The 17,754-nt window shown below is 35.3% G+C and overlaps 1 protein-coding gene across 6 annotated transcripts in view; it reads left to right on the forward strand.

The window, feature by feature from the left end:
- LOC145688465 (uncharacterized) overlaps positions 1-17,754 on the forward strand; it is a 142,126-nt gene that overhangs the window by 72,404 nt on the left and 51,968 nt on the right. For all 6 annotated transcript variants that reach the window (XM_081762728.1, XM_081762731.1, XM_081762729.1 and 3 more), the window contains one exon: positions 16,789-17,025. In XM_081762728.1, the coding sequence (XP_081618854.1) occupies positions 16,789-17,025 (237 nt within the window). The remainder of the gene's footprint in view (positions 1-16,788; positions 17,026-17,754) is intronic.

The raw sequence follows: 17,754 nt of genomic DNA on the forward strand, positions 1-17,754 counted from the left end.
AAAATAACATTGTTTTGAGTAGGTAAATAGCATGCCTGTGCACTACAAAAGTGTTCTATACTTAGATTGTTGTGCAACATTATCTCTAGACGCTGCCAGACGAATAGTGTTAACGTCTCGATGTGTGATGTGTTCAAACTTATTTTATCGTTTTAAATAAATATAAACAATGAACCATCACTGAAAAGATGGCATAGGAACAATGACATTCTTTAAAATCAGATATTTTTGTGCGTCATTATGTCGTCTAGATGCTGTGTGAACAATAGTAATATGTTCAGTCATATCCATGGGCAGTTTACTTTGTAATCACAGCGAAGAACTATGACTCTCATTGCTAGTAAGGTTCCTATGTCCTTTACTTCTGGTGTAAGATTGACGACCAAAACAAAATACAGAAACCACACATATGTCGTATGTATTGTTGAAGGCAATGTCACTTAGTGTCGCTAGATTTGATGGGAACCAAAAGATCATATGTCTCACTTTTACAACTGTTTGACAGGTGTTTCTACGCACTCATCTAAATCGAAACATACTATCATATATCCTAATCTACCGTCATCAACTTGCCCTGTTCTCATTAAAGAACACTAACTGAAATTGATAGGGAACATGATACTGGGCTCAAAGGAATGGAAACTGATCCACATAATGTGCGATATATATGCTTGGAAGAACCGCATTTAATGAGTTAGAGCGAATTAAATAACCTAATACGAAACTTAAAGTTACCAGAAGAAAAGCAGAAATTCTGACTTCAAGGTTGCAGGAAAGATACCTGTTGGGAGAAGCTGTGAAGACTTCCATCCAGCGGAAACGCGAGAATGAAATTGCACCCGTTTCCTCGAATGCTGGTGTGATGACTTTTCGTTCTGTAGTACTGGTTTGGCGAAAGTATTTGGACATAAATAAGGTCAGATGACTGGTTTCTTTTGATCGGTTCATCAATACAAATCGGAAAGCAATTCTTCACAGAAAAAATAAGTTTTCTTCAATCTCTATTGGCCACTGCCAGTAAAGAGACTCGTGCAATAAACAAACTCTTTCAATACATTAAGTACAAGAAACACAACTGGAAAATATGTGCTGATTTCTAAGTTATTGCTCTTCCTATTCTCTTCCAAACGGGTACACATAATTTTACGGCTTCCTGTGCGAATGGGATAGCCGTAATAACAACACGGCTATATTGTGAAGGATTGGCCTCGATGGAAACATTTCCATTACAGAGAAGAGAATGTAATTTGAAGAACCTTTACACATAATATAATTCTTCCCCTAGTTCACAAAAGTTGGCCTCATAAATAACTTTGTGAAGCCATTGGATAAAAACAATGACACATTCAAATACTTGAGACAAAAATTCCCAAAAATCGGTGCTGCAAAATTAAAGGAAGGAATTTTCATCGGTCATCAAATTAAAAGTCTTATGAAGCATCCCCAGTATGATAGTCTTCTAATAGAAGAAGGAAAGTCAGCTTGGCATTGATTTGATTTGATTTGATTTTTAATTTAGCGTCCCTTTTAGCAGCGAGGCTGTATGAGACGTGAACCTACAGCTTAACTTGGACTCCGAACCACATTAGCTCCGGCCGGCGGGAATCGAGTCCGAGTCTCCCACGGCTAAGGCGCGTACGCTAACCACCTACCCACGAGGAAGCTCTTGGCATTGACTCAAGCTCGTCTCAGACAACTTTCTGGACAACAATTAGGATTCCAGTCACAAAGAATTGCGAAAGCTACGAACAGATGAAGTGCGAGTTATCTTTAAATATTTACTTCCTTCACAGCTACGTCGGTTTCTTTAATGGGTACTCCATAAGGATCAGCGATGGACATGGTAAATGCTTTCAGTACCTGTATCGCAGAAAAGATACCAGGCTAAATGGACACTAACACTATTAGCAGATTACTGCTGAAACCTGAAAAGGATGTAGACAATTGACATCAAAAGCTTTCACGTAGAGCTAAATGATGTCAGCTACTATTTCATTACACAGTTTCGCACTCTAAGGAAAACGGACAAAGATGAACAGACATGTATAACTGTTTTCCGGATCTTTTTGGCAGTTTATAGCGCACAATTATATGATTTTTCTGTAGATAGTAAAATATTTATTGTAAATTTTACGTAATCTTAAATTTGTAACTAATCTGATAGTTATCTGTTTTGATTTTATTGAAGCCAGAGAAAAACAGTATAATTTAAGTAAGTTGTAAAGAATTTACAAGGCTTATAACTAGGGCTAGAATTTTTATGTGCTAAAAAATTGTAAAATATTTATTTTTATGTGCTAAAAAATGAAAAAAATACTTGCTAAAAATTGAAAAATATTTAACAAAAAATAATAAGGAAAATCATGGGAAAACGCCCAACATAAGAAAAATAAATACTGGTACTCTCCAATAGCTCTTATTCATCAGATGTTGAAATTTCATGGGCATTGTAGTGAATAGCTTACGTCTTTTCCAAATTGTCTATCGTGAAGCCATGCCTATTGTCACGGAATAATGCTTTATATTGAGAAAAGAAACGTTCTATATCACACGGTTAACCTTACGTATTTGAAAAGGGGCATATCACGAATATTCACACCATCAACTTCACTTGTGTTTTGGCCTTCCAGTACTTCAGATGTTTTACGATTGTAGTCAGTTTTTCCAAACATTTTTTTTTTCTTTTTTTTTTTCTTATGACTTCAGCTTTCGAAGCAGAAAGAACATTCAGCTTTGTTTAAACGTACTTTAAAAAAATACCGAAAAATCTCCCGTAGTTTCTAGTTTCTTTATAGATTCAGTCAAGAAACAGAAATTGGCAGATATGAAATTACCTTCCCTTTACGTAGGCCACTTCCCCCCCCCCCTTCCTTCTCAGTTTTGGCTTCAAAGTACAAAGTGCTCCTTTAGAAGGTCTTTGTTTGGCACAAGTTACCCTACCGCTGATAAGCGAAATGTATGACGACACTGTTTCTGTAGGTGTGAAATTGCTTGCAAATACGATGAATAGATTTATGTAGCATTCTTTTCGCGATGATGATTTCTTTATAGAGAAAGAAGAAACAATTCGTTGTGAAATTTAGAGCAAAATAACGGAAAATTATTTAAAAATATGTATTTATTATAAAAATATTTATTTACATATTTTTTTCAGAAAATATGTATTTTTATGTGAAATAAAATTTGTAACTTACACTTCCAGACTCTTATTTGGAATAATAAACTTTGAGGGGGGGGGGAACTTGTATGAGTTTATGTTTTTACATACAAATCCGTTCCTTACTTATAACAATACATTTTACGCTGGAAACTATGTTTCAGGATTTCAATGGATATTTGCAATTGAGTCCAATGGTGGTCAAGAACGTTTTAAGTATTTTTGTCGAATTCGGTGATGCTGAGGACTTATGTCCTGCAAATATTTCTCTCTCTTGATGTTTCTGAACAGGAACAAATAAATAGAAGCACTACCTTCATGTGAATACTCTCCTGTGACACCAACTAGTATCTATCTTGCGAAGAGACGAGGTTACCCACCTGTATGGGCAATGTTACCAATTAACATTTAAAGTTACTTTGCAATTGCTGAGTAGATTCCTTAATGCTATTCTGTTTTCTCTATTTAAATATACTGTATATTTTTACGTTCACTTGATTGTTAGTGTGTGCCAGATCAAGTTTTTCTTACCATTTTTTTTTTTTTTTTTTTAATATGCATCATGGAAAGCTTTTTTGACACTAGGAGGAGGGAAGGTGGTTTCCATTATTTCCAATAAAATGGCCACATTGATTCTGAAAGTCGCTTAAACCCTTGTGGAACCAAGTGACGCGGAAGTGCCCCTAGGTTCACCACAGAGGCAATTCAGCAACACGCTCTTGCATGTATTGTGTGCTTACTCAACCTAGTTGTCCGGGTAGAAGGAGGCAAATACATTCTTTATTGGAAAAAAGTGAATTTTTGTTTTCCATGCCCACCAAGGCGACTTCTACTAAATTCGAAAAACTATTAAATATTCTGAATGTCTGACCTGTTTTGCCTATAATCCTTTTTCTAAGGTTCCAAGGCCATTAGGGCTGACTTATAGCTATAGAAAGATTATATATATATATATATATATATTATATCACGCTATGGACTCCCTCGTTACTATGTAGTCAGCGTACACACCTTCAGCGCGCGAAACCAGAGTTCGGTTGCCGGTTGGTAGTTCATGACGTTCGGATCCGACGTTAAGCTATAGGTCGACGTCTCATATTACCTCGGTGCTGAACGGGACGCGCACTTCAAACCACCCAACACAGTTTACGCTATGTTGATCATATAATACCGAGGCATTTACGTATCAGTGCTCCCTGTGCATCCAATTTAATTGCTTTGGAGAAGGGGAAATCTGTTCTTACTGAAAAATAAATGAAATTTCATTGTTCCATGTTCCTTTCCCCAAGAAACGCCTTACGCAGTCGCTTCAGACTATCCTACATTTTGTTCCAGAGGTCTATGACAAGTAAAAACTGACCTATTAACAGTTTAAAGAAACTCTGTATAGTCCGAATATACATCCCCTTCCCTGAAATTTTAATATATCTCAATCTGACGTTCCTCTTACTTTATCAGATGTTGAAACAAAGGGAACCAATTTTTCGTTTATAAAGAATAAAAGCTTCGTGTAATTACGATCCACAACTTAAGTACTTTTTCAAGAGACAAATATAGTTACAATTAGTATTTCTAATTATTTTTAATAACCTTAAAATAAAATGTTGAATAGTTTAGTAGAGGCAAATATTAGAACATTATATGAAAATATTGATTTTTCTTATCTTGGAAGCTTTTCTGAAGCTAAAAAAACAGTGAGTGTGCTGGTTTCGCTCATTATCCTTTGTTTTATCACCAATGTTCATATTTTTCTTAAAGATTGTGTCCTATAAATACGCACAACGCATGTATATTAAGATACTAAGTTGCAATTTGTGAATTACTATTCTCCAAGGTTCTATTATTTCTTTATCTATTTCTAAATGTGTGATATTATTCTCAAATGACCTTAATTCTTTTTACCTTGACCACATCTACCTGATATATGAGCGAGGCTTACTATGGAATACCAAATTCAGTGATGAAATTTTCCAATATTTAAGTATTTTTCTTGATTTTTCGTTTTAATTTGTGTACTAAGGTCATGTCGTTAGTAAAAACAATTCAGAATCCTTTGAATTGTGTGAAATGAAACATTACTATAACATTGTCCGGAACATTTTAAACCGAAAAAATGACGAAAATTTTCAGTCACGGGCAAATTTTTAATTCTTGGTGTCCATGATGAGAAGTAACATGATGAAGAAAAGGCTAAAAATAATAATTCTTTCTGAATATTTTGAGAAAAATAACATCTTTACTTTTTTTGAAAACCATATTTAGCAAGGAGAAGTTATATACACTAATATAGTACATAATCTAATATTGTGTATTGTCTTATAAAAGAATTTGGATTTCCCCTTATTTTTCATAGAAAATATCCCTCTAGTTTATAGAGAAATAAAGTTTTTGTAAATTAATTCAACAAATAAAACACGTTATTTATCATTATACTTTAAATGTGTAAGAACGTACAGTAGATACTATATTATAATAAACAGCGAATTTATTTATTTATTTATTTTATTTTATTTACACCTATTTCTTGACGTTACCGGCATCTATGCCCCTAAGCCCGTTACGTATGAGGGAAGACGTCCCTTGGCAAGCACACTCTCCGGAGAAGTAGAAGGACTGGAAAAGGAAGGTAGCGGCTTGGGACCTGTGTTAGGTACCACTGAATTTGCGTGAGTGTAATGTTCTCGATCCCAAGTCAACAGAAAAGAGAAAGGAAACTAGAAGGTGGTAGGGAGCATAGAATGATAGTCAAGTTCCTCGTCGTAATTATAAAAATGTGAGTAAAATCGTGTGAAAAACACTCAAATGCGATCTCGAAAATCACTTCGTTGTAGTGAAATTTTCTTATACTCAGATAAGTGAATTCTCAAGAACTTCCCTGTTCTTATATGCAATGCAGTATCTACATTATTCCAACTTGAATTTTTAGGCAGAAAAATGTAATATTTATTAGACGAGAGAGAAGTTAGAATATACACGAAGTAATATGATGTGCAGTAATCTCAAGAAGTATTTTTGTAGTTTTTCAGCGTATCAAATTTTTACATTGTACATTTCTCCAAAATACATTTGTGCGCCTGAATTTTTCTGTACCTTAAAATAGGAAGTTAGGCACCAACACATTCGATAGAAGAAGAATCGAAGCACTGAAGCATTCCTGACACCTCGCTGTTTGCTGTTTAAAATATTCACTTCCTATTTTGTTACCTAATGCAATGTTACTTTCAGAACAAATACTACCTTAGTAAATGCAGAAAACTTTGTTGTAGTTAAAGAGAACACACACGCTTTTAAACTAAAGACAAACAAAACAATTGAAAAAAAAATGAACAACAAGGGTTGTTAAGTAGTTCCTTAACTATCAGTACAATTAAAAGATAATTCCACAGCTCTTTTGGTAGCCGTGCATGTTAAATTGTCTCTTTGTATTGGGATTCAATACTTTTGAATCCAACTGGGTGATATTACTTTTTTCTCGATTTTTTGCTATTCTTGGTTACAGTTTCTAATTTTGTGATTCCTTTCCTTGTCTGTTTCTTCAGAAGTCATGGTTTAGAAAGTCGCTAACTGAACACCATTTTTATCTGACAATATTCTAACCAAAGAAACGAGTAATCCCAACTTTTTTCCTTTTTTTTAAGGGTACATATACATGCTACTAAATTACTAAAATTGGTTAAATCGGTTATTCTTCCCAGTGTGTGAATTGACGCAGGGATGTCAGAAACTTCCTCTGCTTGCAAATTTTTTCTTCCCTCGAAAAGAAAATTTTCATCCCGGTAGGGGTATCTTTTCTTCCTCAAGATTTGTTTTCGAATGTTTATGAGGATATAAACTTTTATTTTGTAAACAAAGTACTACAATTTAGAAACAAATCGTGTTAAGCAGATTGGTTTACCAAAACTACTTTATATATTTACCCTGTCCGTTCGTCGGAGAGGCATAAAAATCTCAAGGGCTATTTGAAGGAACAACACCAAATTTGGTTGGAATATAAGGGATCAAAAGTTAGAAATCGAATTTGTTTACGGAGGCGATATACAAACAGGAATTGATAGCAATAGAGCATTATCGGTTTTTACGTTGATTACTATAGAGCAAAAACGTTAACTAATAGCAGGAAACGTTTTTCTATGGTGGATTTAACATCCCAAGAAGGTATTTCATCTCCATCCTTAACTCTCGAGTAAAGCCGGAAGCAGTAGAAATCTACTACAACATTCGATTTCAACATTAATTTAGATAGATCAAAAATAATTAGAGATAGCGGGAATGGTTTCTGCAAAATCAATTTAATGTTCTAAGGATAGGAACCATCTTTTATCTTAACCCCGTAATCAAACTAGAAGTGACAGAAATCAATCACTGCAAGTTTTAACGGTGATCGTCATAGAATTAAAGGCATAAGAGAAGCAACAAAGCGTCTTAAGAGTCCCAAGAACATATTCCATCTCTGTCCTGATCTCTCTACTAAAACCAGAAGTGGCATAAATCAACCACTTCCGGTTTTAACTCACTATGGAATGAACACGATGACAACGAGAAGTCAATTAAGCATCCCAAGAATATATTCTCTCTTCATCTACTCTACTTAAATCGAATGCGGTAGAAACCCACTGCAACTTCCGATTTCAATATTGATTTACATAGAGCAAATATAATAAAAGTTAGCGAGTAGCGGCGGCGGCGGCGGCGTTATTATTATTATTATTATTATTATTATTATTATTATTATTATTATTATTATTATTATTATTGATTTAGCATTCTATGAGTAAGTACGATCTTCGTTCTTAACCCCTATCAAACTGGAAGTTTCAGATATCAACAAATTCCGGTTTTAACGGTGATTGCTATAGAATAAAAACAATAATAGGTAGCGAGAAGCGGTTTCCTGTAATTAATTAAGCGTCCCAAGATATTCTACTCCACTCTAATATATCTACTAAAACCGGAAACGGCAGAAATCAACCACTTCGGTTTGTATCGTTGGTCGTTATAAGGTAAAAAGAGAAATAGATAGCGAGAAGTGGTTTGCTGCAATCAGTTCAACGTTCCATGAATATGTCCCACCACCTCCAGTCTGATCTCTTTGTTAAAGCAGGAAGTGGCAGAAAATCAACCACTTTCTGTTTTAACGATGATTTCTATAGAGTAAACACGGTAATGGATAGCGAAAATCGATAATCTGTAATGAATTACGTCTCCACCCTAATCCACCTACTAAAACTGGAAGTGATAGAAATCAGTAAGTATAGTATTAATTAAGTGATAGTATCAGAAGTGATAGTATTAATTAAGAAAATATCACGCAATTCAAACCAAACTCTTTCACGTCATATGTACATGTCATTGGTACTTGTTTTATAATGCATGATCATATTGAGTTTGAACGGCAAGCATGCTATTACTTCTTCCATCTCTCTCTTCCATCTGTTTTTATAGATAGATGGAGAGAGAGAGAGAGATGGATTGGCACCACATATATATGTAAAGGAAGTCACACATATGGTATTCAGAAATGCATATATCAGTAATGTTCAATGTGTGCGTAGCGGATTTCCTATAGGGCATGATCCCCAGATATACTTCCAACGGAATTCTCAGATATGCTCTGGCTTAAAGGTGGGTTCAAAGTAGGCAAGAGGTAAACTTTGACCGTAGTGAATACAGAAAGCGTCAACGGGAAGTCTGAAGTGTTAGTGAACCGTTTTATTTTAGTGTCAGGACTATTCTTTAGACACTGAGTCCTATTTAAAGAAAAAACTTTTCTTGATATCTCTTACAGTTTTTGCTATGATATCTGTCGACATAGAATGGGTATACCCATGCGTCCATCCGTCGTATCTAAGACTTCCTATACGTATACATAGCATACTTCGGAAATATAAAAATACAGATAATAAGCTACTGCTATAATGAATGCACTTTGTTTTAATTAGAATGGTTTGCAGGCCATACAAAAGATAGCAAACTCTAGTACTATATACTATATTGTATTGCTATAAAGTGTAATGGATATTATTATTATCATTATTGTTATTATTACTGTTTCCTTGTTTTAAATATTTAGTGGAATATCACTGTAGTTAATATGGACAGTCCAAGTAGACGGAAAATAATTTATTCATGATGGATATGGAATTCTCCTCTACATCACTGACCCTTAATTTACTTACCACAGGCTCCACAGATCGACAAAACTGCCGTGTGAATAGGCATGGCTAAGGAGTAAACTGAACAATTATCGAATATATCCACAAGAAGTGAATGACCCCCAAAGAATCCATCTTGATATGTGTCAGTCGTTGAGGAACCTTGCACTTTGTAATACTACTGTAAGAAATTGAGTTGCAGACTTCAAAAGTGTCAGACGAACTTTGAATATGAACTTTGCTGGAGTGCACAATTATCAATGGTGACCTAGAAAACATTGATGTTATCCATGACATGGTATTGCGGAATCGAAGACTATTGATGTATTATAGAAACTATTGACATTTCGCATAAGAAATTACAACACACTGAAGAAGTGTGACCACACTGGTCTGTGGCTGAGCATGAAGAAAATATTAGCGAGATATGTTCCCAAATTTGTGAATGCTGAATACGGCCGGCAGCGAGTGCAGTATTCTTTCCAGCTACACTTCCCCTTCCCCTCGAAGTAAACTGACCGTCCTTCGCCGGAGCTACGATACATCAAATAGTGTCCCGCTACAACCTCAACACATTTTGATTTCTTCGCCGTACAAACTTTTCTGGAAGAAAACATGAGTAAATGCTTGCTTGTGAGTTCATCATTTATTTTTATAAAGAGGATACAAGCAGATTTTAGTAAAAATTCATACATAAGATATGACTTACATCCACAATTTTAAACCTGACACAATACAGGTTTCCAAGTAGTGAAAAACACACTTCATCCCCACTCCAAAGTATTTCATGTGAGACTGTTCGGGGTAAGATGATGGTCAGTCTTTTATAGAACTCTGAGGTCAGTCTTATGGTAAACTTACCAAACTGCAACAGTGACATGAGTATATTATTGTGAACTTGTATTAAGTTAAAAATGAACAAGAATTTTAGGAATGATCCAAAAAATAGATCAAAAGATTGTGATCTTGGCCAAGAATTTTGGGAATGGTCCAAAAATGCATCAAAAGATTGCAAACTTGGCCAAGAATTAGTTTTTGGATCAGGGATCACAAAATTTTTGATGACCCCTAAATCGAATTTTCGTATTTTTACGGAATAAGCACATCATACTGAGTAAATCGTTAGTTTGTTTTAGCTACACTATATGTAGTTCTCAAAATATGGAGCGTGCAAGAAAATGTTTGATTGAATGAAATATATTGAATTTTTTGAATCAGTGGCCACAAAATTTTTGAGCGGTCCCTAAATAGAGTTTACGTATTTTTTACGGAATAAGCACATCATACTGAGTAAATTGTTAGTTTTGATTTGGCTACACTATATGTAGTTCTCAAAATATATAGCGTGCAAGAAAATGTTTGATTGAATGAAATATATTGAATTTTTTGAATCAGGGACCATAAAATTTTTGAAATGCCCCTAAATCGAGTTTTCATATTTTTTTTACGGAATAAGCACATCATAGTGAGTAAATTGTTAGTTTTGGTTTGGTTACACTATATGTAGTTCTCGAGATATACGGCCTAGAAGAAAATTTTTGCCTGAAATATATTGGATTTTTTGATCCGAAAAGGGAAATGGCCGTGGAAAGCTGTTTCAAATCGTTCTGATGCACCAAGGCAACAGAAAAGCCATAGGTGTAACAGCAATTTGCGAAGAAATAATATATTGTCTCATCAAATTTAGTACACTACCATCAAGCTTTCTTTCTGTTCGCCAGCTTAATAATAATAATTGTGATAATAATAATACTGTAGTAATAATATACTATGTTCCAATAGTGATGAAGGAGTTATGGCAGATAGTGATTACCGAAGCACTAGATCTTCGGATATATATCGGGTGTTGCAACTCTTGGGAGGTGACTCCTGCCACTGAGACAAGAAAAAAAGTTCTCTTGAACTTTCGGCTATCGGACATAGTTTCGGATCTACAAGGTGCCGAAAGCGTGGGAAAATGACTTTCGGACGCCAATAATTCGGAAACTATCCAACGTAAAGAGGGCGGGTAAAAAATTCACTGAAGAAGTCATACCTGCTGTATTGAATTTTGCATGTTTCACAATCCTACCATGCACGCGCAAGGGATTCCCCAAAGAAAAGTAGGGAGTCCCGGATAATCTGCCAAATGAAAATTGGTCTAAATGGATATGAATTGATAGGGTTTCTACCAGGTAACAATAATTCGTTTGTATTAAGTCGATATCTGGGACAAATACAAAATGGCGGACACCTTCATGCCTGTTGTGTGTGATTGCATAATCGCCAGGTACGGATGCTGGCCAACAATGATGTTCTGAGTATTAAGTGTAGCGAATTTGTTCTCAAATGCTCTTGAAAGACATCTGGAGTGTCGGTAGAAAACAACAGATGAAACAGGGAGATTCACATGTGTGGAAACACGTAACGAAAAATGCCCAGAAATGCACTCATACTAAGTAAACGTGAGTTCAAAGCGTCAGAAATGAATAGAGTCAAGAAAATGAAAGCCATTGCCGATTCACCAATAATATTCCATCAATCCGATGCAATATGATGTACAAGGTTGTATACCAATAAAGATGCAACAACTGAGGCCAAGTTGAAATTGTGCAAGGAGACTCACAAAGAAACTGGGTAAACTAAATGAATGTCACTAGTGGGATCGCATTATCGATATTAAAATGTGGCCAAAGCATGCGTTGATATCAACACGTAGCTAATGGACAAATGTCAACATGTCCCACTACTGCTGGGACACCGTCCCACGTGCGAAAAATAGGAAAATAACTACACAGGTCTTGAATCTGAGACCATGGGCTCCCAGTAGAATTGGAAACTGCCACCACGCGAGCGAAAGCAAGCGCTCTAGCCCTGAGGCTTCGAGGGAGCCTCACTTTCTGTGTATTCATTTCTTTGAGGAGTACCGACTTTGTTTGGCAAGCGCTCTTGTACAGCCTCCCGACATGCTTGTGTGTTTCATTTTGTTACTCGTACTGCATAGTTGTACACAATCAGACCTTTAAGACGTTTCTTTCTATTTCTCATGTCGTTAAATTTTCCATATGTATGGTGTTCCAGCAGTAGTGTTACATGTGCCAAATTGTCTTTGTCTTTGCATGTGCACTGTGTGTTACATACGAATTTATGGATATATTTTCCTATATTTCGAGTACGTCATATGTCCCAGAAGACGTGGGACATGATACAAGTTTGTTATTTTCACGCTCAATCAGAATTTGAACCATGGATTAAGGGATTTCTTTTCATATGGTCAACTGTGGGACAATGTCCCAAACAAACAGGGACATTGATACAATGGTGTCCTAGTTACGTTCTACCAAAAAATGCACCAGATGTAATAGCAGAATGTACAACGTTATTTTCCTAGTTTTCGAACTTGGGACGGTGTACCAGCAGTAGTGGGACAAGTTGACATTTGTTCATTACCTACAAGTTGATATGAACACACACATTGGCCACATTTCAATATCGATAATGCGATCCCACTAGTGACATTCATTTAGTTTACCCAGTTTCTTTGTGAGTCTCCTTGCACAATTTCAACTTGGCCTCAGTCGTTGCATCTTTATTGGTATGCAACCGTGCACACCATATTGCATAGGATTGATGGAATATTATTGGTGAATTGGCAATGGCTTGCATGTTCTTGACGCTAATCCTTACATTTCCGACGCTTTGAACTCACGTTTACTGAGTATAAGTGCATTTCTGGTCATTTTTCCTTACGTGTTTCCACACATGGGAATCACCCTGCTTCATGTGTTGTGCTCTACCGACACTCTAGATGTCTTTCTAGAGCATTTGAGGGGGAGAAAGAAAAAAATGTGGTGGGAGATAGAAAGTTTGGGAGAAGAAACAAAAATTACACTGTGCGACAAATTTAAACTTTTTTTTCTGTCCTTCAAATGAAATTATATGATTTTAACAAAATGACAGGTGCTGAATTCATTGGTGAAAACCAAAATGTTCCATGACGTCACGTTTCTGTTGGGCAGACCACAAGACATTATACGAAATTTACATATTTACATATATTTACTATCGAATATAGGCTAGGAAGGCGTATTATACTCATATTAAATTTTGTTGACTTACCCTTTTAAAATACCTTCTTTGTCCGCTTACGCTTCTAGACATCTCTTGGAGTCTCTCTAATGATAGACCAGCAATACTCAGCAAGCATACTTTCAGTCCATTTTCTAGTGTAACGGTTTTCAAATGTGACAAGTCCTGATGAAACCGCTCTCCATGTTCATCAGTTATTGTGCCAAAGTTTTGAGGTAAAAAGTCAAGATATGAGTACAAAAAGTGTAATTTCAATGTCATGTTGTATCCCGTGAGTTGAAAACTGCGTACTATCTTACTAACAATAGCTCCATAATCTTGAGCTTTTACATTTCTAGGAAAACCTCAATAAGGTTGTGAATTTCTCCTTATGGTGCGTGAAAGCAATACCTTCTCTATCTAGTGATTTAAATATTTTCATCAGCCCAAGCTTGATATGTAATGGTGGCAGAAATACATCTTGGGGGTTCACAATTGGTTTATGAGACATGTTCATGGTGACAGGAATGAAATCTTGTCTTTAAGGCTAGTATTTACGGACGTAGTGGTTTCTTTTATCACGACTGTCTGAGTTACATAGAAAACAACAATACTTTGTGTATTCTTGTTGCATTCCTGTAAGAATACCAGTAACTTAGAATTCCTTACCCACACATGCCATTTAAATTTTAACATCCAATGAAGGCCGATATCGCACTTATAACTTCATACATCTCGTTTGTATGAGCCGCATATGTTACAGGAACACGAATAGGTGAACATTTTCAATGTGGAAAAGCACTGCTTTCAACTTCAGACTTAGTTTCGAGCTGTTAATAAACAAACTGCACTTGGTGGTATTATGTTTGTGTCCCAAAGACTGAAATAAGCCATCTACATCTTTGCAATAAACAGTGACTCATTTTCAAGAAAATTGTTCTTAAAATGACTTCGTCGCTTCCTAAACAAACTTATTTTAACACTTCAAGGTAAGGGATTCCAACCTTGAAACCTGGAGCTCAACAATTCCGCTTGTCTTTTACGAAGATTTAAGTCAGGTACAAAATCGTTAAGCTCTTCTTGTGTGATTAAATAAAGTGACGTAGACTGGGATGTGGATGGCTGAAAGTCTACATCTTCGCTGCTGCTTGGAAAGTCTGAGGTATCTTCTTCTGAATGAATAGTGTAATGTTCTGGAGCCTCAGGTACTGGAAGATCTTTACTGTGGGGAACTTGTCGAATAGCTGACTTTTAAGTTAGGGTCATGAATCTGAAGTTTAGATTTAAAGGAAAAGTCCTTTACATCTTTCAAGCAAACGTAACAGTCAGTTACATTATCCATTTGTTCTCGCCAAATCATAGAAACAGCAAATTTCATAGAACTACGTTTTCCTTGTGGCCAGTTTCTCAAATTCCTGGGACATGTAGTGCAATATGTGTGTGGGGCCCAAGATTTATTCTAGTTTCCAACGCTACAGCCAAAATAAAGTTCATAAGCCTTTTTAACTAAAGGTGTAAGGCTAGTTTTTAAGTTTTAAAGATAAACTCACACACATAACAAAGTGAGTCAGGATTATTTTTACACTCCACTGCACGGGATATTGCACCCCACTATACGTAGCTAAACGTTTATTCAGCACTTTCTTGAAACCCAGATGCACAGTACATATTACCACAAAAAGACACAACCAGGCAAATCCGCCACTTTTAAAGAAACACCATCTCAGCATATAACAACAAGATCGAACCAGAAATTACTAAAATGCTAAAACATATGGCAGCAGTTAGGCAACACAAATCTGAACTCGCTTACCATTAGATGTTAATGGATTGCTACCTGAAATGAAGACAAAGAATGAGGAGAAATACAAGAAACTACTGCTCCCTGTTATAACGCAGAAAAAGACTTACGCAGTAGGAGAAAATTGGGGGGATGAGGAGAACTCCTCTTTAAACAGCGTATTCCTCCTTTAACGAAGAAAAATTGTCTCCTGGACGATATTTAAATGAGCGTATATTGTAAAGTATATTACATAGGCAACAATTTTTCTCTTAAACACATTTCTGCCCTGCCCGCTGGTCTAAAGGGCAGCAAGCGCGCCTTCGGTGAAACTTACGCTAAATTTCAGTAACCACACCAAACAATAATATTTCATCTCCACCCGTAAAAATACGGTATTTCACAGTACAAAATTTCAAACGTTTCATTTTTTCACAAAATTGGTATGTGATACATAAAAAGTAATTACAGATTTGATTTTCTCATGTAAAAATACATAAGAAAAACATTTTCATGTAAAGGACAGATTTCGTGTTGCACAGTGTTATTAAAAGAATGCTGAAGAAGATGGGAAGCATATCAACATATAGAAAAGGAAGCAAGAGACTACTGGAAGTGATAAGGGAGGAAAGAAGACAGAAGAGGGAAGAAGAGCAAGGGATGTCGATGGAGAAGAAAAGGAATGATCTATAAAATTCAATTCAGTGAGTGATATGTGCTACGTTGGAGAAACTGAAAAGAGACGAAGAAAACTAACAAAATAACATATGGATGACGTTAGGTTAGAGAGGGGTAAAAATGCAGCCTACAAAGACATGAGAGACACGGGACATGAATTTAATTGGAATAAAGTAAAAATTCTAGGCCAAGAAATGGAAGCATAATCCGAAAATGGAAGGAGGCACTATATATAGAGATGGAGGATAATAAAATAATGAATTGGAACTCAGGGCTAAACATAAACCAACAGCGGAATACGTTGTTAAAAAAGATTAAAGAATAAGAATTTGATTATGTATATTTATTATGGTCGATTTATTTATATATTTAATGATTGATGTACACTCATGTCCAAAATTATTGTCGCATATCTATAATTGTTTTCTTGTAAGAATATAATTTGATAATGATTTTGTAGGGTGCTTTTAATGCTGATACTATGTGTATAATCGGAAAATGTATATTTGTGTTAAACAAACTATTTGCTGAGCAAAACAATATATTCACATAAAAACTACATACGTGTTACAGTTTCGTCAACTAACATTTTGGCTTCATCAGACACTATCAAGATAGTGATTAGATAGTGCCTGATGAAGCCAAAATGTTAGTTAGCAAAACTGTAACACGTATGTAGTTTTTAATGTGAATATATTGTTTTGCTCAGCAAATAGTTTGTTTGTGTTTAAGTATATACAAAGCAAAGCTCCTACTTATGGAGTATATTTGTGGTAAATTTCATAGGAAAAGAATTATAAATACGAAAATTATAATGAGTAAAAAAAAATGTTGCTAAGTAGACAAGAAAGTTTTATTTTCATTTTATTGTTCTTATTTACTGCTCTTTTAAGATGAAATTTACCACATATATGTCTTTGCCGATATATATATAAACAATTTCTTGATTTCATGACAGTTATTTTTGCTTCCAGAGAAACAAAAATGGTCAATCGATGTTCACGCTCACCTTTACGTACTTGCATATGTTGCTGAAAGTTGCCAATCACATTGCTCTTCTGCAACCTAATTGTTCCAGTTCAATAACACAAGCTTCAAAGGCAGAAGAAATATGTCGCCAGGTGTTTGCTACTAATCCAGAATTTGCCGACTTGTGTAGAAAAGCAAGTTTAGCAACGTTGAATGAACCTAGATTTTCCGGAAAAATGCAGGTAAAGATAAATAATTCTAAATTTTATTTTTGTTTCCAACTATGCTCTTAATGTTTTCTGTCTTCGTAGGCATTTCTTGACGAAATAAAATAAAGAGTGGGTACTGGAAGCTCTTAAATGGATGCGAAGCTACAGATTAGATCACTTTTTAATAAATTGAATCTGTCATTGTAAGACGAAGTATTTGCTGTTTAAGTACAAAGAACATATTATCTTTCAAATAATTACTTAATGGATAAGGGCTCTTTAAAAAAGTTGAGACGAAGAGGAGGTATACGTAGTATCTCATAAAGCTATTCCAGTGGACTTTCATCATTATAAAAAACAATACGATTTATTCTAAAATAGACTTTTATAAAAACTTAAAAGCTTCAAGCATGGAATGCTTGACAAGCTACACATTTAAGTTACTTAAAATTCTTCAACAATTCTCTCTTACATTAGGCCATCGTAATATATAATGTCAGGATACTCAGGTGCTTATATTATTAGATATGTCACATATGATTAAATGAACCTAGCACATGGTCCAAGAATTAGTAAGTGCATTCTATGTACCTTTTAAAACTTTTCTGCTTTTCATAATCGTGTATAACTAACTCTATGTCTATGGAACCCGGAGGACATAAAACAAAAACTCAAATTCCAAAGAGGTTGCGGTGGTGGGTATATATGTGGGAGTGTATGCATATGCATACGTATGTGTGAAGGATTATGTATTTGCACGTG

Source organism: Thermobia domestica, chromosome 6 (genome assembly GCF_964235325.1).
Source record: "Thermobia domestica chromosome 6, izTheDome1.hap1.1, whole genome shotgun sequence".
Taxonomy (NCBI): domain Eukaryota; kingdom Metazoa; phylum Arthropoda; class Insecta; order Zygentoma; family Lepismatidae; genus Thermobia; species Thermobia domestica.